General features: G+C 34.9%; 1 protein-coding gene across 1 annotated transcript in view; it reads right to left on the reverse strand.

Moving 5' to 3' along the window:
• The window catches only part of LOC129222623 (muscle calcium channel subunit alpha-1-like), a 201477-nt gene that overhangs the window by 23640 nt on the left and 154924 nt on the right, over positions 1–22913 (reverse strand). Inside the window, exons 31-39 of the mRNA XM_054857148.1 lie at positions 22304–22387; positions 18607–18729; positions 15441–15506; positions 12458–12549; positions 9585–9741; positions 6440–6567; positions 4203–4299; positions 3232–3334; positions 3044–3142 (exon numbers count right to left, since the gene is read on the reverse strand). Of these exons, the coding sequence (XP_054713123.1) occupies positions 3044–3142; positions 3232–3334; positions 4203–4299; positions 6440–6567; positions 9585–9741; positions 12458–12549; positions 15441–15506; positions 18607–18729; positions 22304–22387 (949 nt within the window). The remainder of the gene's footprint in view (positions 1–3043; positions 3143–3231; positions 3335–4202; positions 4300–6439; positions 6568–9584; positions 9742–12457; positions 12550–15440; positions 15507–18606; positions 18730–22303; positions 22388–22913) is intronic.

Consider the following 22913-nt stretch of genomic DNA (forward strand, 5'->3'; position numbering starts at 1 on the left):
CTTTTTACTTGTTCTTATGTGGAGGGTAATAAACAATTTGCACCAGGTTTAGCTTTTTTTTTTTTTTTGGATGTTTGGGTGCGACCCCTATTTTTACTGTACTAAAAGGAGAAATAAATTCATCAAGACACCCCAACGATATATTTGAATAAAATCATTTTTCTGTTAGAGGATGTTAAATATTTACATACAAAAAAGTAGAAAATGCTTAAAAGCAAAATTAGGAACTTTTTTTTAAGGATAACAGGAACAATGCTTTTACGCGTACTGCGTTGACGATAAAGCGCTCTCCTACTCAATGATTGGTTCCCGTTCATATCCATAGAGAACAGATAAAATGGAGGGAAGGAAGACTTTCAATCGTGAAACAAGGACACCAAGTCACGTGACTCAAAAGTGAAGCATTGGAAGAAATCAGGTTTATTTCGCAGGTTTGAAGCAAAACCTGTCAACCATTCGTTGGTTTTAAATCACGTGACTTGAGATCTTTGCCCAAGCTTTTGCTAAGCCAATGATTGGACTTGCTCCCTCCATTTATAATTCCTGCTCTAAGTTCCTATCCATCGGTGGAAACCACTTCCTATCAAGGGCGGATACAAGGGGTAGGTTATGGGGGCCATGACCGCCCCCCCCCCAATACGAAAATCGTCGACAATATTATCCATCCCACATCATATGCAAATACTTGATGAATAAAAAGTAAACAATTTCAGTAATATTTTCAATTCATTAATTATTTTTGAAAGTAAATATTCGAAATACTACTTCGTTTCATTGCTTATAAAATTAATTATAAACTTTTATACCCTTTTATGTGCCGTATTCCTGGCCAATTTGGTGCTTTTTATTGACACTCAAATCAGTTTCAGAAATTTTTCGCACCCAAAACCGCAGGTTCGTTCAGGGGAGGTATCACTTTTCAGCATGACCCAAAAAGGATATTCTGTATCCGCTCTAGCCTTTATATGAGGGCAAAGTTTGTTGAGTGTCATAAGACGTAAAATGCAGCAAAATGTTTTCTCTCGTGATGTAAAGTCATAGCAACAGTCTACAGTAATTCTCTGAGAAATAGAACCCCTTTTAAAGTCTGCTCTTTTGTTGAACCTCGGTTTTTTTCTCTAACAGCATAATTGAAATCCAACGTTCTGAAAATGATGCGCTTGTAAGAGAAAGAAAAAATATTTGAAATCATATTTATAGTCTTTCAGAATGGAAATTCAGAAATGAACAACGCATTTGTAGAAACTGCTTTAATCATCTTGTTCCAACAAAATTTTAAAGCTTAAATTTTGATAAGATGTTTCGCACTTAGTGCATTACCGCAGATATACAACCAGTAGAGTCTCACAAACTCGACGACACTGCATTCCTGAAAATTAGTCGACATTCTAGCAGAGCGATAAAAACCCAGCACGAGGAATTGTTGCGCATCGCTGACATTCTGGCATTTTTACCAACTCTTCCTTTTTTTTGTTAACGTGAGGCCAGGGCCGCGCCGTCCCTATGTGCGAGGTCGTGCGGCACACGACGGCACAAGAGTCAAAAAGGCGCTAAGCTCTACCAATCAAAAATGCTCCAAATGGGGAGAATCTTTGTTAAAAAAAAACTTATTATTAAATACAAGGCCCGATCAAGCCAAAGTGATGCCCAGGACCTGGCAAAATTTGGTGACGCAAGAAATCTTCTATTCCCCATTTTGGTTCTTGAGGTGATTATGTTGTATTGTAGTTTGATTGCTAACTATTGTTCGTGATATTTAGACTATGTCATGTTATCATACATAAAAAAATCTGTAAGCCCATTTGCATAATATTTTGCTTGTACGTAATATTTGTATATTGTAGACATCAATTTTGGGTAACTTTTTAGTTCTAAAATGTAACGACATGACCATAATTACTCGATTCCTTCCCCCTCCCCCTTTTGCCCTTTTACTTTAATTATTTGCGTATTAAAAGAGCTATGGACAATGTATTAGTTTAGATATCATAGTCAATGCCTTTTTAATGATTCCTTTTTTTAGAATTATTGGTTTTATCGGAAAGGTATTTCAGTTTTAGATTTTAAGGTGGAATATCCTCTATACTTCAATTAAGATACCTAATGAGTACCCTGTTGTCCTGTTTTTAACAGGCGTAAAAATGTTTAATTATTCATCAAATAGAGATCAGAGAGATCTTTAGAGCGGCGTTAACTTCGATATTTAAAATATTTTTTTCTTTCCAAAACGCATTAGCATATCAGAAAAGCTACTGAACTCGAAATGACTTCGAGATATGAAGTAAAAACATACACAATAAGCCAAAATTAAATACACATTTTACACATTGCTTTTGAATAAATTAAATGCCAAACGTATTTTTCCCACATCATATTCGTCTGCAAAACTTCATTCCAGGTGTTAACTATGTTTTCGTCGCTATTGCATAAAGGCGCTCAAAAGACATTTGCACGACGATACCGATCAGGCTTGACGCGGGCCTGCCTGAGGCCTAGTTTTCAGGAATCTGCTGCATTAAGCTTTATGGAGGAAAGTTGAATTCTCATATGAGGGTTAGCTCCAAGTCAGTTGAGGTATTTATTTTTTTTCCAGGCCCACAAGAACCCCGTTTCATGCCGTTGCAAATTGCAAAAGTGCCTGTGTCTACACTCTTAATTCAAAAGAAGGAAAAAATAACTCTTAAAAAGAGTGAAATCTATTGGGGGTGCATTCATTCTTTCTGAGTGCTAGCTTTATCGAAAAAAGACGCTTTACGAAAAAAACCAAGACTAAAACTTTTCCTTATTGGCGTGAAATTCGGAAACACTCCTTTTGAAGAGCGAAAAATAAAAACATTCTTTAAAAGAAGGACTCAAAAGCATTTTCATTGGTTCGATTCTGTCACGTGATTTAGTTTAGAGAGAATCTTTTATACCTCCACGTTAGGCTTAACTAACGTTGGTCGCGAATACCAAGTGGATTGCACTTGGTCCCTCTAATTACCAATTCCTGCTCTAAGGGTGTAAAGTCAAAATAACGAATCAATATTAACTTGCTTCTCACCTGCGGGAGGAACTACTTGATCTAAGAGTTTCGGATTCGTCCTCTTCCATATTTTCTTTATTATAGCTCTAAGTTCTTCGTTAGCTTCATCTATGTTACCTGAATAAGAAGAAAACCAGAGCTACAATTACAGCAGCCGTAAGAATAACGTGCATGTCATGTGGAGAAATTGGAAAGCTATTACTGACCTTCCGTTTTGATCTTCAAGGACGTTCGTACTACCGCAAATAATGTGGCATTAAAATTCACGGTTCCATCGCTGTTCAACGGCATGTTCATAGATACTAATCTCTAAAAAAGGAACAGAAAAGGTAAAAATATTAAATATAAATAACCATTTCATTTATAAAAATACTAGTGTGGTACCGGCACGGCTTTGCCCGTAGTAGAAAATTAAATGGCCATTTGGTTCGGCAGTATTTTTACAAATAATGGGTGATGAATTTCGGACCAATTTGCTCTGTTCATTTGCTCGCCCTTGATATGGTAATTTTCTCTTCCACTTTATGGTAATTTGCTCGTCTACGTTATGGTAATTTGCTTGGGAAAATGTTCTTAAAATTAGAATAGAAAAAGAACAAAATCAAATTTTTTCGAAAAATCGCTTTGTACAAACTAATTTTGTGCGAAATTTCATGAAAATTGACCAAACGGTCTAGGCGCTGCGCTTAAGAGACATCCAGAACTGAGTTTATTATCACTAGAACAAGAATTGGTTACGCTGCTCAAACCTATCCATAGGAAATGACAGAGTTTAGAGCAAGGTAAGAAATAAGTAATAAAAATGTGTGGACAAGTCAAAATATACATATATGAACGAAAATTTCCAAAATTTAGAGCCAACTTTCAAATTTTGAAGATAAATAAAATTTCCGTGCGAAGAATAAAAAATCAGGAGTAATTGGGACAAATTTTATACAATGAGGAAATCTGACATAAACTATCGTGAATTTTTTAAAAATCGCAATTTGTAAGTGCTGATCAGAAAATACTTCGCTCTTTACTCATGAGGCTCCCTGAGCTAGATTATTTTCATTTAAAAAATGCACAAGAGAAGAAGCCTTAAACCCCCATACAAAAGATTAACAAAAAAAAAAAAAAGTAAAAGTAAAAACTCGCAGTTAAAACATAAAAGTGATATTGAAATGATCTTACTCACCTTACAAGCAACTCTATGGGGACACAATTTTCCAAAACCCAAGGGAGGGGAAATCTTTCGCAGCAAAGTGACGACATCTAGATGTTTGATTCGTCCTCTGTAGGAAACGGATTTTTTTAAATGGATTTCTCTTTCAAAGAAAATCATCTTTTAAAACAATGAAACTTAAGTCAAGGAAGAAAATTACAAAATTGACAACTGCACCTGATTTCAGTTAAGGTAAAGTTATGCATAGACGTTTTTTTCTGAGGACCTTCATTTTCTGGAGCCAAAAATTTGGCTAGTCAGTTTCAAATGCCAAGCAATCTTCATTTAACGCAAATACTAAGGTTAATTATTTTTCCCTACATAGCGTAGCACAAACTTCGGAAAAAGAACATTGGAATTTTTATTAAATGCGTTTAAAATTAAAATGTTATGCATCAAATGAAATATTGCAATTTTCGTTTTCATTCTTCTGCTTAATTTAAAAAAACTTAACTCTTTGAATAATTACTAAATCTTTGATATTAAAAAAAAAGAAAACTTTCACATTGAACGAAATAAATTCAGCGAATATAAAATTTTTCCGCTTCGTTTTTCGAGCAGTTAATTGAGCTCATTTTTTAGTTACTCGCGCAAATTTTAAAGACAAAAGTTAAATGTTCAAAATGTCACTAGAAATATAATTTTATAGCACTTTTTTAATAAATGAAGTTGAACATTTAATTTTGTTAATAACCGTAATATTTTATCGTAAGAAACAACAACAATCGGTTATATAAGTAAATATTGTTTGCAAAAATATAGCTTTTCATTGTTTGGTCAAGCATCACTCATTGCTTTCTCTGCACCGTAAGTGACGTTCCGCACTTTTTTCAAGACTATCTTTCAAGCAAACGTTGCATGTTTACAAGCACTTTGCCCGGCAAGAATTGCATAGACATGATATCCAGAGACTTGCGTTTTATTCCTGTTATGGACATCAGTTTTTAAGTCAATAACTGAACTTCTGGCAGCTGCCCTCTTATTGAAACTGAGTTTTACCTAAAAACTGGTAGCACACTTGTTTCCATGTATCTCACGCTATTTCCTCGTGATCGTTCGAGAGTTAAGGATCGGGACAGGTATCAAAATATATGAAATTTTGCGAGCAATTCACTGAAAACAGTCTTTTCTCTGTAGACTTTAACTGGTGGAGATATTTATTAAAAAACAAAAAAATAGTCCTCTTTCTAGTTCTTGTTTTCAGAACGCTTTACCGTAGACGCATACGATTTTCATCAAGCGCGACGGATTCAATTCGAGAAAATTCAGTTAGTCAGAATTTTTTTTTTCCTCTCTCTGGTAAATAAAACTTATTGTTTGCTTTTTCCGCATATAAAAGAAAAGTCCAATTCTTTTGGCTTGGATAATTTCAGTTAGTACTTATTATTTTTGCATATTTTTGGAGCATAAATTAAATTAAACGCTTATGGTAAACATGAACACGTGTGATTACTTATTTTCGCTAACCGCAATTTTCGAAAAAAAATTGAAGATATCTGTGATTTCGTGAATTTTATATTAACAGAACCGAAAGTTGAAAAATATGTTACCAAAAAGTATTTCACAAGGTTTAAATATTCAAGATTACGACGGGCTCACGAAAATCACAAAAATTAAAACTTTTCGAAAATAAGCACTTTTCCACTAACTTCTAACAGAAATTTCTTTACATCTAAAATATTTAACCTAATTCATTTTTTTACTTTCACTTTGTTTGCTTAAAAACGAGTGGTTTTTTATTACAATTTGTAACACTTTGTTTTATATACTAAAACAATTGCGCACAGTTCTTACTGCGCAAATATTTTATTTTTTAAGATTGCTTACATATTTTGATATAACTTTTGAAATGTGAAGTTAAAAAAAAAGAACAAAATTAAAACTATAACGGAATAATAATATACAGAATGTAAAAAATCAACAAGAGAAAAATGAATGAAGAGGATGTTTCAAAAAAAAAAACTCAGGGTGATTTTTGAACCGGTACCCTCTCTGTCGTTTTCGACCACTCGCGTGGGAAAAATCGTATTCCATTCGCCAGTCGCTATCAAATTCTTCACGTAACCAAGTCAAAAAACGATAGCGAACTTAAATTTGGGGCATATGAGAATCGGGTTGTTTAATTAAAAATCAGACTGTAATTTAGATTTGCGAAAATTTTATTTTGTTAGAAACATTATTATTCGTACTGAGTGAAAATAGAAACTTACTTGGCATCTGGATCGTATTCAGACCACAGTCGGACGAATTCATCTAAATGGTGGGGACCCAAAATGGACCAATCTCGAGTTAAATAATCGAAGTTGTCCATGATGACGGCCACAAATAAATTGATAATCTGTCGGAAGAGAAATTTGAACAGCACTATTTTTTTTTAAATCCAAATTAGTTGAATTTAATACTAGACTTGATAAATACGTAAGCTGGAAATCTAATTAATATTTTAATATAACTATACTTCAATAACCCTATGTCGTTCGGATAGCTTCTGACACGTAAACCATAGGATAATGAAAAGTAGCAATCAAAAGTACATGGTAAAACATGTTTTTGGACGCAATAATTATTTGCCCTTGTGTCATCGTTATCGAAATATGAGCTCTTATAAAAGTCTGCTGAAATTTTAAGAAAAGTCGCCAAATTTAGCGAGCTTCAGTGAGTAACGGAAGAAATCATCCAAATGCCCACCGTGCAGATGGATGACCCGCCACAAGCAGACGGTGAAATCGCGTGGTTTCTAGCCAAGGATTTAAATCTTGCGCTTTTCATAAAATTTCGGCAGACTTTAAGGTCTTATAGCTCGATAGCGAGAGACGAGGGCAAATTATTTTCATGCCAAAAATGTCTCAATATGCTCTTTTGATTGCTACCTACAAACGTTTTTTCATTATCACGCAAAAAGTGTACTTCCCTGGTGCAACACATCCGATGTTAAGCAAAATGAAAATATAACACAAATGAAGCACAAGTTGCCAAGAAAAATACTCCCCCCCCCCCATAAAAACTCTTCAAATATGCATAGAAAAATCACCGAAATCATTGAGAAAAAATTTGAAGTTTTTTAAAAATAATTTTTCTATTTTAGAATGTGTTGTCAGCCTAAAAGTTTCGAAAACGGCAACCCAATTTTTTCGAAATTTTCGGATTACCCATAAACACTTAAACACCCCTGATTGATCATAAACACCACTGATTGACTTAACTACTGCTCGTCTGATAGTGCGATATGCTCCCATCTCATTTTCAGCACGATCCCTTATAATTTTGAACTCGAATTTTAATCGTAAGCGTTGAAATTTCTGAGTCAGTATTGTTTTTGCTTCCTTTTACAAACTAGTATGTTGTGGCCATCACGAAACTTTCTTCTATATTTTTCTTTTTTTTTCTGATCCCTCCCCATGCTTGACGAGGAAGCAATATTCTCAACAAAAACGAAATTACACATGCAAAAACTTGACGACCATCCCAATGTCTGAATTATTGCAAAAGCAAAGCAAAGAGCGAAAATTGAAAGTTATTTTAAAAGCCTTGCTTGAATTAATTACAAATATTTTATTTGTTAACAAATATAAGATGGCAACAGTTAAAAATTTTAAATCATTGAGATAATATTTCTGATCATTTCCATACAATTAAAATCACGAGAAATACGCAGACGACAATCTATTACGATTTATCTTTCTTATTGTTGCATTAATAAAACTATTTTTATTCGCAAAAAAAAAAAAAAAAAAAATCAACACCTCTTGGAGCGATTGGAGTCAAAATTGAACCAAAGTCTGTTTACGTATGGATTCACATATATTCCAAATTTCAACCAGAACGTAGCATTACTTCTTGAGATAGGGCACTCACAATGGAAAAAAAGAACGGGCGATTGCGCTACCCCCTTTTTAGCTGTTGACACCAAAATAAAATCAGCTCTTATACCCACTAAGGGCTACTTGTCAAAAAAAATTTGTTTGATTCCGTTCGTTATTTCTTGAGATACAGCAGGCACAATAGACGACGAAAAACGTTCTATAGCTCAACCCCCGTTTGAGTTATTGACACCAAAATTGAATCAGCACCTGTTCTTAGTAATGGCAACATATGGACCAAATTTTGTTTGATTCCGCCAGTTACTTCCTGAGGAATAGCAAACACGCGTAACTCAAAAAACGTCCCATTGCTCCACCCCCCTTGGAGGAATTCGCGCCAAAAACCAATGGGCACAAGTTCACATAGGGGCACATATGTGTACTAAGTTTCGTTTGATTTCATGCGGTAGTTTTTGCTGTAGCGCGGCCACAAAAAACTGGTCACACACAGACGTGACACACACACACATACATACACACACACAGACAGACAGACATTTTCAAAAATAGTCGAAATGGACTCAGCACACCTCAAAACGTTCGAATCCGTTAAAATTCGAAATTCGAAAATTTGCACGAATCCAATACTTTCTTCTATGTATTAGATATAGAAGAAAGTAAAAAGGAAGTATTATATTCGCGAAAAAATTTCACTCTAAAATCGACCTTAATTTCCATTTTACTCTCCCCCGAATGAATGTCGAGTTTTTTTTTTTCGACTCGACCACACGTGGATAAGTGCCTAAGAATGTAGACACACGAAATATCCATTTTGACGATTCCAGAGTTAATTACAACGAGTTTTCTCGTGACCTCTGTATGTACGTATGTATGTGGCATAACTCAAGAACGGTATATGCTAGAAAGTTGAAATTTAGTACGTAGACTCCTAGTGGGGTCTACTTGTGCACCTCCCCTTTTAGTTGCATTCGGGTGTTTCTAAAGGGGTCTTTTTCCCCTTTTCTGGGGGAAATCATTGTTAATTTCGATGTAAACCCAAGCGGTGTTATAATTTGGCGGATATTTGGCGATATATACCGTCAGTCTTTTGGTCGCCAACTTATCGACAAATTTAACGATTTTTTTAAAATTTGGTTTCAATTTGGCCACTGTTGGTTATATTTATAGATTAAACTATTTCATCACCTTAAAATAGCCAATAAGGGGGAAATGACATTAAATTGGAGTAAAAAGAAGTCATGTGATGCACGCATCAGTTCGTTTTTTTTATGCTTGGGATTTTCCGAAATATGATTGGGAGGATCTGGGAGCCATATAAAATGTTAGACATGGTAGTATTTGATCCACTAAATTCTTTTTTTGCTTCAACCTTTATTATCTTAACTCTGCACCTTATTTTGACTATTTTTGCACCTGGGAGTATGCATTTCGGACTAACAAGAGCGAAAATAGCTAGGCCATGCAAGTCAAACGCGGAGACGCTGTATATTTAAGCATTGAATCACACGAAAGAAGTTTTCATTTAATTCCTTACCAGAAACGAACATAAAACGTAAAATGATATGAAGTATGGAATCGCAATGTCCGTGCCACACAGCTTTCCGCTATCATCCGAATGTTTGTCGCACTTGACGGTTTCTTCATTGACACAGGCCATCATGATTTCCTGCCACGCCTCACCCGTGGCAGATCTAGAACAAAACAGCAGATTATTTAAATTTTTCGAAAAATAAAGTCGCTTGAAATTTTTAAATATCCTTAGTTAAATAGAGCATCTACAAACCCATGTTAGTCTAGATTAAATCCTTGAATTGTGGAATAAGTAGTGACGCGTCCGCCATCTTGGGGCTAAACGATGCTTTCTTCCTATGTCTGCCCTGTGGTGAATTAGTGAGTTTTGCTTCTTGATAGTGGTTTCTCATTAACTCCATGTTAATCCACAATCATGAAGCAAACCATGCTACTTCATCATAGCAGACATAGGAAGAGAGCGTCGTTTAATTCCAAGATGGCGGAGGTGTAGCTACTTAACCCACACAGCACACTCGTTCATAAAACGACTATTTCTCGTCGAAACTTATCTAAAACTCATCTATACTCATCTACATCTACAGGTGATATCTATTCTACGACTAATAAACGTTACTTCTAGATGTTCTATTAAACGTCTATAATTGGACGTCTATTAGTTATCCTTTACAGACGTAAATTAGATCATCCACAAGGGTCGTCTACTAAACGTCGAATAGAAGTGTCCAGTAGAATCAACACAAACAGTGATGAGTGAGAGCGGATTGCGGTGGTGCTAATTGCTGTGAAAAGTGAATTAAAAATAGTTCATTAGTTCATGGAACAACGGTTAAAGGGCTAGAACTGTATTTAAAAAAAATAATGACAATGATAATATTTATAATTAATTGATATGTTTGGCAACACTTGTTGCTATGGTATTAATGTTGAAGCACGTGCTTCAACGTACGTTGAGCAGCACCACTTTTTACTTCTGATATTTTAGCGTCTGTTTTATAGCGCCTTGATTTCGGTAAGCTTATTCATCTTGTTGATTTCTGTTTCAAAATGATGTATGGAAATAAGGCTGTTGCATAAAAAGATTCCACACATGAAAAATTGAAAATAAAGTTTTAAGTTTAATAGTGTAATTGCAATAAGTACTAAAAAATTGGACCGGCAGATTAGACAAAAATGTATGAATGTTAAAAGGTTAAGGGAAATGTAATGTGTCGTATAAACATTACAATTAAGAGTCTAGAATTAAAAATAAGGTATGCTGCGTTAATAAGCGCACCTAGAAAACGTTTTTTAGATTATCTATAACTGTTCTTGGTAAAGTTACCTAGCGCTATGGATATCGTCCATTATTGATCTAATTTCACCATTTTTCATCCATTGTAGTCGTCTTTTCGACGTGTACAAGACGACTTTCGACTGTTCTGACGGGACATTTCGACGAGTTAGGGACGGTTTTTAGATCAGTTATAGACGAGTGTTTGGACCAGATTCGACGACTTTTCAACGTCTATTCCACCAGTTTATGTTGTGTGGGAAGCGACTTTAGGTTTAGGGCTCTAGGTTAGGTTACTAAGGTTGCAGATATTCATTCTGAATTGGATTAATGCAACAGGATAACTGCAAAACTACTTTTAACGGTAGTTATGTAAATAATTTCTCATGTGTGTTTTGTTGTGGGTAATCATTAACTTCCGCAATACTTCATCGAAATTCACAAGTAGGGCATCATTTCAAATATTTGTTTCATAATCGGCTAAGCGTAAAGAAACAAGTCGTATTTTAGCTGCTTTTCGAAAAATTCCCTTAACCGTATTTTGATGAATCTGTTGGGTTAAATTAAACTTCCCTTGCATTACTAAAAGTCAGACCTGTGCTAGGGAAGAGAAATAACGGTACAGTAAACCCAGTAAAGTTAATCATCCTTAAAAGTTGACCGCTTTGTCAGGTACAGAATAAGTCCTACAACATAAATATCAATCTCTACATTCATTGTATGCCTTTGTTACGTTTCAAAAATTAAAACAGCTCTGATTTAATTAAACATCCAATTCTATACTCGTCAACACATTTACATCGATCACTCCAAGTACCCATACTCAAATGCGAATGCTTTGCATTGTCAGCTAATAGAATATAAATATGTTCCCTTTAGAGCGATCAAATAAAGAGAATTTCGGACAGATTACACAAAAAATTTTTCTGGGAAATGTTAAGAAATTTAAAAGTAATTCGTGATCAACTTTGAAACATGACTCGGAGAGCAAAATCTGATTCGTTGCACACCAGGCAGAAAAGAAAAAGTCATTACAGGATACGTTCAACTTAGCGTATCTTGATTTGATCAAGTAATACGAAATCTACAGCTGCGTTTGCCCAGTGAGAAAAATTGCCGCTAAGCAAGTCCTGATATTAAAGACACTCTAGATGAGGGTTTCATTAATAATGGTTCTTGCAAAAATGCCTAATTTTTTCGATAAATATTTTAATCTGACAACTCTAATCCTTTACTCAATCTATACATTTCCTTATAAATCTATAAATTTTGCCTAAAAAACTAGATTACTATTTTTATGAACTTAACACACGAGAAAAATGCATTTAAAAACGGCAGTGCTTCTCATAAAGAGAGGAATTTAAAGTTTTGGTTAGTCAACGCTTTTATTTGATCTAACAGAAATGTGGAAACATACTGTTTTTTTTTTGCTATTATAAGTATACAATAAATAGACATTTACTTTCTAAAGTGGGGACAAACCTAACTTGGCAGTGTTGTGAAGACTACGACGGTGCCAGGTTAGGTTTCCCTCAACTATCCTAACAAGAAACGAGCTGATATTTTCTCAAAGAAATGCAAAGCATACTATGAAATTATATTACCTGAAAAGCACCAAGACTGCTTGAGGGAAAGTTTGGAAGTTGTTGTTTCGATGGATTTCGGTTTCGGGATCCAGAGCAATTTTTCCAAATACCTATAATTAGACAGAAAATAGCAATTTCAAACAGTTATGCCACCGGAAAGCCTAAATCCTGAAAAATATAGCGATTTTCTAGCATCTTCAACATGTAAATCAATTTCGTTTATTCTTACATGCTGCTAAAGCTCTAGACTACTATAAATTTTGAATAGTAGCCACTGGCTAGCAAAGCTATAAAAAATGGTAACCACTTTTGCACTTTTAGCAGCCATTTTTTTTAAAAGAAAAGTAAGCACACAGCGCAAAAAGTAAGCAACCTATTCTCTGTTAGTAATATTAATAAGTTAGGATTATGATACTCTACGAAATCACCAAACAAAATTTCACTGGGTTTATTTATTAGTCAGAAAATTTCTGTCGCCTGACACTATTATTTTTCAAAAAATTTGCAATTGTACAAGGTCGTAAACACAAAAAACGAATCTTTTTAGAAAAAGAAAAAAAAATAATAAAAAAGGAATATTTTTCAATATGAGTTGTGACAAATTGTCAAGAGTCATTGATTTTGTATTATACAATTTTTTTTAAAGTATTCGATCTGAAATGAAACATGAAAAAAATTTGTTTGTACAAAATCAAGATAACTCTTACGAGAGATTCAAGAAGGGCTCAAATAGAATTGGAAGCGTGTTATCGTAGGGCGATATTATTTTCAACAAAAAAGAAACGCATGAACGCCCCTTTTTGGTGACTGGAGTTGATTTTTTTGGAGGCATTTTCAATGAAATGGTCGTCCGTTGGCTACAGCTTTACAGGCTGCTTAGTTAAACGCCGATTTTTTTTTTTTATTTCAAGTAGAGTCTTTTCGTTAGAAGATTTTTCGGCGTTATTTGAGGTGTGCAAAATTAAATTTGATTATTCTGTTTTCCAGCTGGTTTCATACAGCAATAAAACGGGCAACTTAAAGTTCAGCGTGTTACAAATTTCAAGAGAGCCCTTAAAATCATTAGTTTTGTATATTAACAACAAAACAAAGCATTTATTCTCTCCTGGACTTCCCCCGGTGAATACCACCACCTCTCGTAGAAAAAAATCGCACAAGCTATTGATTGATTCGAAGCAGTTCATATTGCTTTGTATCATCGTCATTGCACTTCGTCCATTAAAAATAATGTATAACAACAAAATATTAAAATTGGACATTTCATAGTAAATAGTAAAACCTTCATAATGCTTCAAATGTTAAGGTTTTCATATTCCAATCCTTTGTTTTAAGAAGGGGCTTCCCACAAGTGATGTCACACTCTAAGGGGATTCGGGAAGTTGAGAAAGTTTTTGACAAAGGGATGAACTGCAGTAACAAGAAGCGTCACATTACGATTTTTTATATTAAAAATATGTTATGAAAATTGCTGGAGCATTTGACAAAGAGGGGGGAGGAGTTAGGTGAAGTGTGACACTTTGCGCCAAAAGAGGGAGGTGCTTCAAGAGTGTTGACAAAACGTATGACATTTTTGGACAGTCCCGACGGGAAAAGTGCGTTATTTGAACTGTGTTTGATATCGCGTATGAAACCTGTAGCTTAGCTTCATCGTCATAGCAGTCTGGGAATAAAGAAAACAGCTTTACAGAATAATTACAGTGATCTGGAAAAACCTCGATGTTACGTTGTCATTTGATGTGTTATCCTGCTTCCAACGTTATTTTCTGCTGTTACCTGAAAAAGCCTATACTATATTATTAAAATATTTCGGGTTTTACGTTATCCTTTTGCGCAAACTCCGCTTAATACGTTTTTCTACAAACGTATCAAAATAATTTTTCATCCATGTTGAGATTTGAATTAGTTTCCGATGTTTTTCTCATGCAAATGCGTGGGACGAAACAGCAATGACGGTTTCTTGCCGATTCGTCAGTGTGACGTCACACCCGTTTTGCTGCAGCATTATCATTTCTACTCTATAAAATGAGGTCTTAAGTTAAATGGTGAGCTGACCATTTGCAACATGTTGTTGTGTGCAGTTAATATTTTGAAACTTGATTTTAACATATTGGAATTCACAAATATAAACTAATGTTTTTAGTACACATCGAGCTATAAATATAACTATATTCAGTAAATTACCGCCCTATAGCTAGGGCTAAGGCAGAAATACCTGAAATACATCGCCAGCTCAGCCAATTCTAGCCGAGGACTGCAGTTTCGTGCTTATTAGCACTCATCAGCCCGGTACAGGACGTGAATGAGCTGGAGAGATTTTTCTACTCCAGCTCATTCACTTCCTATGCCGGGCTGATGAGTGCTAATAAGCACAAAACTGTAGTCTTCGGCTAGCATTGACTGAGCTGGCGGTGTATTTCAGGTATAAATATAACTGTATCTAAAAACAGAAAACTAGTGAAGATAGCAAAATTTTCTCCCTACCTCAAGAGATAAGAGTCGATTTTTAAATAATGTGCTAACATTTTTTAACGCATCCCCAATTTTAAGTTTCCCCGCTATGAAAGTTTTTTATCAAAGGTCCGAAAGAAACGCAAAATCGGGTTTCCACTATAACGTTCGAATTATTTTTCATGCCATTCTTATTAACTGCTTTTTTTTGCAAGTGCCACCAGATTTATTAAAATTGATAACTTGAAAAATATGGAAAAGTTTCCTAAAAACCTATTCTGACAAAGAATTTCAGCAGGGAAGACCAAATGCTAATTAAGGATAACCGCTTCTTTTTAAATGAAGATGTTAAGTTACTTTGGAAGCTTCCAGAGCATAGTTTTCCTTCCGAAACATTGAACAATACAACGGGCCACGTGGATAAGCTTCGCAGACCGCAAGTTAGGCACAACTGGTGCAATGAACTTTTCCCTTAATCAAAAACAAAACTATTCAAATCAACAAAAATTCAACTATTAAAACCAAATATAAGTAAACAACATATGAAACGTACCTGCATTCCAATAACTGCATATATGAAGAAAAGCATTGCTATCAATAGGGCGACGTACGGAAGAGCCTAGAAAAAATATCGAAAGAAAAATCTTTAAAAAGCATCAAACTTGCGTCTTTTTTTCTCCTAAATACTTCTTGTATTTTAAAAAATTATAACATCACTATTCCAATTTCATAACTATAACATGAGGCAGACCAGAAAACAATGTCATTTTCTTCTTTCAAATCATATTTTTTAAACAAGGTTTCATTTCTAACCAAAGATATAATTACCCTCAACAAGCTTTGATTATGTAGTGAGCAAATTTTCAATCCTGGATCGATAAAAATGAACTGGTTTCGGATCAAAATATTTGGAGACGCTATTTGGGATATCAAACAAGTTTTCAAGACCACAGGAATAAAGGGTAATCAGATGGTGCAAAGTCGGGGCAGTTTATTCCAGTGGGTGTCAACAGAAAAAACTTGGTTCCGAAGTAGAATTTTGCGAAACTACATTGCTCAAAAGCCTCAGAAAAAAATGAATTGTGGTGGGTTGCCGTATCTACCATACTCACCTGACATTGATTTCTATTTATTTCAATCTCTACGTGATGATATAAAAAAAAACCTTGAATAAGTGGATGATATTCCAATTGTAATATCCGCACATTGCTCCGAAAGCAACTAATTTTTTTATCCAGAGTCGAGAATATTTACATTGTTTTCAAAAGGTTGTTAATATCGAAGGTATTTACATCATTAATCAAAAAAGCTTCAGTTATAATTAGCAGAGCATTAACTACTTTTATTACGTCGGCAGTGAATCTGGAAAATAAATGAAATAAAAACTGATGAACTTATGCATGTTATTCATTTTTTTTTTTTGTTACGATAGTAAATAAGAAAGCCACATCCATTGATGAATTCATTTTGCCTGTTAGTAGCTTTTTTGTCATGATAATCCGCGAATAAGAAAACCACACGTACAGAGTGAATTCATCTCTCTTGCAAGTTAGCTTTTTTGTCATAGCACTCCGCGAATAAGAAAACCACATGTACAGAGTGAATTCATCTTGCCTGTAAGTTAGCTTTTTTGTCATTATAATCCGCGAATAAGAAAACCACATGTACAGAGTGAAATCATCTCTCTTGCAAGTTAGCTTTTTTGTCATGGTACTCCGCGAATAAGAAAACCACATGTACAGAGTGAATTTATCTTGCCTGTAAGTTAGCTTTTCTGTCATGGTACTCCGCGAATAAGAAAACCACAAGTACAGAAGGAATAAAATTTTCAATTAGTTCTACTTACGAATCTGTAACAACACCAGTCCTGTCCCTCCATGCAGTACATTTATTTTATAAGAGGTTTCAAGCGTTGGCAAATATTGTTTTTCTTGGTTGAGAATTTTCTTGCAAGAGAATAATATTTTTCAGCGCTAGTTGAATGATTTCTGGAATCAAAATCCCCAAACGCTCAAAATGTTTTCGGCATTGACACATGAGCATCCAATTTTTCAGAATGTGTGCTCTACTACTATAAATGTTTTTAATTAAAAATATAAAAGTGGTCTTAGATTTAAAAAAAAAAAAAATTGAATTTGTTTCTAGGACCATTCCACCTTGTGTGTGGAACTTTCTAACGCGGTATTTTTTGACTCCCCCTCAAAAAAGTCGATAAAACTATGAAATTTATCTTTTTTTCTGAAGTATAAGAGAGAATATCTAGGGTTATTATAAAGGAAATATTTTTATTAAATGATAAATATAAAATGCTAAAAAAACATAATGTTGTGGTGTTACGTTTGTGGCTCTGAAAATCTGTAAATAAGCTGCACCTCATTTTATTCTTTAAATTCGTGTGAAGTTTTAAAATTGAAATAACCTTCACCCAAACCTGTTTTTGTGCGGTGGATAGTGACTGAATAAAAAAATCGCATTAAAAAATCGTTCGTTTTAAAGGTAACTTCGTCCATTTTAAAGATAACTTAGTCCGTTTTTATAAGTAATTTCATCATTTGAGTTCCAATTTGATTGAAATTTTCATATAGCGCAGTGAAACATTTTGAAAAAAAAAATATCACACACAAAAAAGACCGCACTAAAAACAGGTTTGGGCGTATAGATCCATTTTTACATGTATCTACATAGATTAAGTAAATGTTGCATACAATTTTTTTTTTCCTGAAGCCATACATTGCCAGTACAAAAAAAATCTCATTCTGTTACGAGTGTGGCAGAAGAGCACTACGTATATGACAGTCTGAAAAATGTTTGCCTTAAATGTAATTTTAGTTGTAAAATATGATTTATTTAAGTAAATTTCGTACCACATGAATTAAAACTGTCTACGAGTGCTAACCTAGGGTTCCAAAGAGGGGGGGGGGGGGGGTATGGCGCAAAACGGCGCCATAGAATTTTTTTCAGAGGTTTTTATCTCGTCCGGAAGGGGGGTTTGTCTATAATATTCCAGGGTGGGATGCCAGCGCACCCCCTCGATCACCCGTGTGTTAATTGAAACTAATGACTTTATTTTTTTGTAATTTGGTCCCAAAAGAACAAAATGTCTTGCCATTCCACTATTTCACTGAATGGGGCCAATTTTTGATTCTCGAAAACATGTTTATAGTATTTTTCTATCCACATAACTAAATACCACTCACCTACTTGTAGTAAAATAGCACACAACTTTTGTTTAGTTTAACATTTTTAAATAAACCAAATTAAAAAAAAAAACAAGTACAAAGAATAACCTGTTCAAAACGTATTAACAGCGACAAGAATTTTTTTCTCTAGAATTTAATCTGTATGAATTTAAGATCGTCAATGTTTTGCTTTAGAAGTAGCTTCTTAAAGTAAAAGCCTGAAATTTTTTTTGTAATACTTAATCCGGAGTAACGGTACAAAGAAAAAAAAAGTGTAGCAACTCTTTAAAAAGTATGTAAAAAATATCATGCATGAATTTCATAGTAAAACCAAATCAAGCAGTTAAAATAGTAAAGAATGTTTGTAAGGAAAACACAAAAGAAAAATAAATAAATACATTTTAAAACCAGTCTTTTAAGAAACAATATTGCAAGAAATATTTACAGAAGGAACAGTTCGAATATTCGAATGCATGATTGTTCTTAATAGGTCACATTACTCTGAAATCAATCAGTTGAAAACTAAGTAAGCCTACTCACTTGGAAAGATTTGATAAAGGTCCACAACAGAGTTCGTATCCCTTCGCCTCTGCTTAAAAGCTTTACCAACCGCATGACACGAAAGAGACGGAAGAAATTGATGCTGATGATGCCGGAGTTGGGCTGCAAATTTAACAAAGGAAAATGAGTTGAAGTAGAATATTTAGAAGAGGCTAAGTACCTTATTTAACGATCACTTTCTCGAACAATACTCTTTGTACAGTACGGGACCCCAAATCCGGAATACTCGGGATTTTGGAATCTGAATTTTTCGGATTTTTAATTATAACTCAAATTCGCACGTTTTTTCTAGTTTCGCTAATGTTTGCGCTAAATTTGTTTTATTTTTTGTTCAGTCTGAAGGAAAGTGTGCTTCATAATGCTAAAACAAAATTTGGAGAAAATTTGCAGCAGCGCATATTCTGCTGATGTTGCTATTTATTATGCAATATGCCTACCGATACAATAAATAAATGATATTTTTTTTGCTAAAAATAATTTTTTACTTTTGTTCAATAGGCTTAATATTGCATACTTATGAGAAGAAAAGAAGAAGCATCGTTAACCGAAAATGGATGTTAAAAGATTTCAGCACAGTTACAGCAAAACGCTTATTTACGCATAACACCTGGCAGCGAAAAACGTTAAAAAAATAATGCTGATCTGAAAGTACTGTGTTTTAAACAAGTAATTGCTGATCGCTTACAATTTTGGACTCTTAAAACTGAAAGAAAAGTTGATTTTTTTTGGATTTTTTTAAAAAAAATATTTAAGGAAAAAAATCTGATTTATGGAGTCTTCCAGATTTTGGAATTCCGAATTCGGGGTCTCATACTGTATTAAACCACGTTGTAAAGTGATACGATAGTATAATTTGTGTCAGAAATATCCAAACCCTAAATATCGTGCCAGATAACAGACCTGTATTTAAGAACTATATACGTAAACAGTTATAGCATAAAACTCTTCCTCCTCCATAAATTTTATAATTAGCAGAGTGTAGCTACTTTTTATTTTATCGTTTCCACAGTGATTTTGGAAAATAAATGAATAAAAACTGGCGAATTTATTTTGCCTGTAAGTTAGCTTTTTTGTCATAATAATCCGCGAATAAGAAAACCACATGTACAAAGTGAAGAAAACCTTCCATTTGGTTCTACGTGTGAATCCGTCGCAACACCAATTCTTTCACGTTATGCAATAATGCATTAAATTTGAAAGAAGCATATTTTGAAGCAACGGATGCAAATGACGATGATTCTCGGACCCCACGTTCCTCGAAAACAATAACAAGAAAGAGACAAAGACAGTTCAAATCAAATAACCAACTTCTTTGGTAATGTACAGAAATATAAAAGTAACAAAGCAAGCTCGTATAAATTTTTATGCTTTTGTTCACGAACCCATTTTTTACGAGCACTTGGTTATAACGAGCAAATATCGCGGTCCCCTAGCACTCGTTATAAGCGTGCGCGACTGTATCAGCAACTTTGATTTGTTTGAGTGAGATTTTTTCAGGTTACAGCAGTCCCGTATGTAACATTTTTCATTACTAGGGAGATACTTTTTAGAATCAAAAATCTCCGAAGCTTTCTATTTATAAGGGTCAGGGCCGTAGCTGAATCAAAGGTGGCTTCTAGAGGCTCAAGTTCTCCAAAAAGCAACATGCTTTTTTTTTTTACTAATGTTAAAATTAAAAAATTGCTGGCCTCCCCTCTTGCCTCGTGACGTTAACGCGACGAAACGTTTTACATTATGCTAAAATAAAAGTCGGAGACGATTTGCAGTAGCATATGGTCTGCGGATGATACTTTACACTGAAGTGACAAAATTCATGGGATAGCAATATGCAAATATACAGATGGCAGTAGCATCGCGTAGAACAGGTATAAATGCGCAGTGCTTTCACAGAGCTCTCATTTGTGTTCAAGTTGTTCATGTGAAGAGATTTTGACGTGATTATGACCGCACGACGGGAATTAACAGATTTTGAACGCGGAATGTTAGTTGGAGCTAGACGCATGGGTCATGCCATTTCGGATATCGTTAGTTAATTCAACATTCCCAGGTCCACTGTGTCAAGAGTGTGCCGAGAGTATCGAATTTCAGGCATAGCATCCCACCATGGACAGCGCAGTGGTCGACCGCGTGCACTTAACGACCGAGACCGGCGACGTCTGCGTAGAGTTGTGAATGCTAACAGACAAGCGACACTGCGTCAAATAACCGCAGAAATCAATGTGGGACGTACGAGGGACGTGTCCGGTAGGACTGTGCGGCGAAATTTTTCTTCCTTGGGCTATGCCAGCAGAAGACAGACTCGAGTGCCTTTACTGACAGCACGACATCGCTTTCAGCGACTCTCGTGGTCACGTGAGCATATCGGTTGGTCCCTAGATGAATGGAAAACCGTGGCCTGGTCCGATGAGTCACGATTTCAGTTGCTAAGAGCTGATGGTAGGGTTCGAGTGTGGCGCGGACCCCACGAAGCCATGGACCCAAATTGTCAACAAGGCACTGTTCAAGCTGGTGGTGGCAGCATAATGGTGTGGGCTGTTTTTACATGGCATGGACTTGGTCCTGTGGTGCGACTGAACCAAACAGTGACTGGAAATGCTTATGTTCAGCTACTTGGAGATCACTTGCAGCCATTCATGGACTTCATGTACCCCAACAACGATGGGATTTTTATGGATGACAATGCACAGTGTCACCGGTCCACAACTGTTCGCGATTGGTTTGAAGAACATTCTGGACAATTCCAGTGAATGATCTGGCCACCTAGATCGCCCGACATGAATCCCATCGAGCATTTATGGGACATCATCGAGAGGTCTGTTCGTGCCCGAAATCCTGCACCATCAACACTTTCTCAATTATGGACGTCTATAGAGACAGCATGGCTCAATTTCCTGCAGAAGACTTCCAACAACTTGTTGAGTCCATGCCACGTCGAGTTGCTGCACTTCGCCGGGCGAAAGGAGGACCTACACGATATTAAGACGTATCCCATGACTTTTGTCACTTCAGTGTATTATGCATTGTGCCGATCATTTTACTAAAAATTATTTTGTTGTTTGGTTCAACTGGCTTTGTATAGCGTAATTATGAGACGAAAACAAGAAATATCGTTAACTGAAAGTGGTTGTTAAAAGATTGCTGCGTAATTGCAGCAAAACGCTTATTTACGCATGACACGTGGCAGCGAAAAAAACGTTAAAAAAAAGGCTGAACTAAAAGAACTTTCAAAAATCAACAAGAACTTTCAAGAAGTAATTGTCCAGAGTTAACAGTTTTAAACTTTTAAAACTAGAAGAAAAGTTTTTCTTTTTTTTTTTAAATTTAAGGGAAAAAAGTTCTGGTTCTCGGGTCTTGCGGATTTTGGGATTCTGGAATTGGGATCTCATTCTGCACAAGATTTTCTCATTGTTAAAAAGGTATTTCATTATTGAAAATTTAAAAAAAAAATTTCAAAATAAATTTAAGAGGTCGAAATAAATAATAATTTCTAAATTTTAAATCTTGCTTTATTCAGTAAGCACAACTTGCAAACACCAATGGAAACCTTAAAAATTTAATTTTCTCCGATTTTTTTCCCTAAACTTACAAGACTGAAAAATTCACATTTCAAAAGTTCAGAAGTCACCGGTTAGATGACCATAATATAACTAACATAAAAATATATATATATACTCACATTAACCTCTCCATATATGATATCAATGAAACTTCCCAGAACGATAATGAAGTCAAATACATTCCACGCATCACCAAAGTAGTTCTGAAAAAGTAATATTTTTCAGCTATTAATAGTAATGTCAGAATATTTATCAGAATATACACAAGCATGTATAGTAAACTCCCGAGTATCCTTGGAATAGGGTTGCACGATAACCGCGGATAAGCGAATTCGTGAATTAGATAAAAAAAATTCTAGTGTATGCAAATAGTGCTTAAAAGATCAATGTGATTTTCATGCATTTAAACTATAGCTAAAATGGTAACACTGTATGTAAAACCTAGAAAAGGATCGCTCATTATTAAAAACGGATTACACGCACATACGTCAGCAAACCGTGCAAGCTGAGATAAACTGCAACAGTTTAGGCTGCACCAAATACACAAAGGTGAGAGCAAAATAATCTTTTTAAAGACTGGTCTGGTCATTCGTTTACTCACGCAAGTAGTGTAGATCTAAAAATCAGTAAGTAGGGCAGGTCTGAAAATCAGTTCGTTGTGAAGATAAGCATTAAGTAGTGTCGATTTAAAAATCAGGTTTCAACTAGACAGGTTGATCTTAAAAAGTT

Source organism: Uloborus diversus, chromosome 5, assembly GCF_026930045.1.
Source record: "Uloborus diversus isolate 005 chromosome 5, Udiv.v.3.1, whole genome shotgun sequence".
Taxonomy (NCBI): domain Eukaryota; kingdom Metazoa; phylum Arthropoda; class Arachnida; order Araneae; family Uloboridae; genus Uloborus; species Uloborus diversus.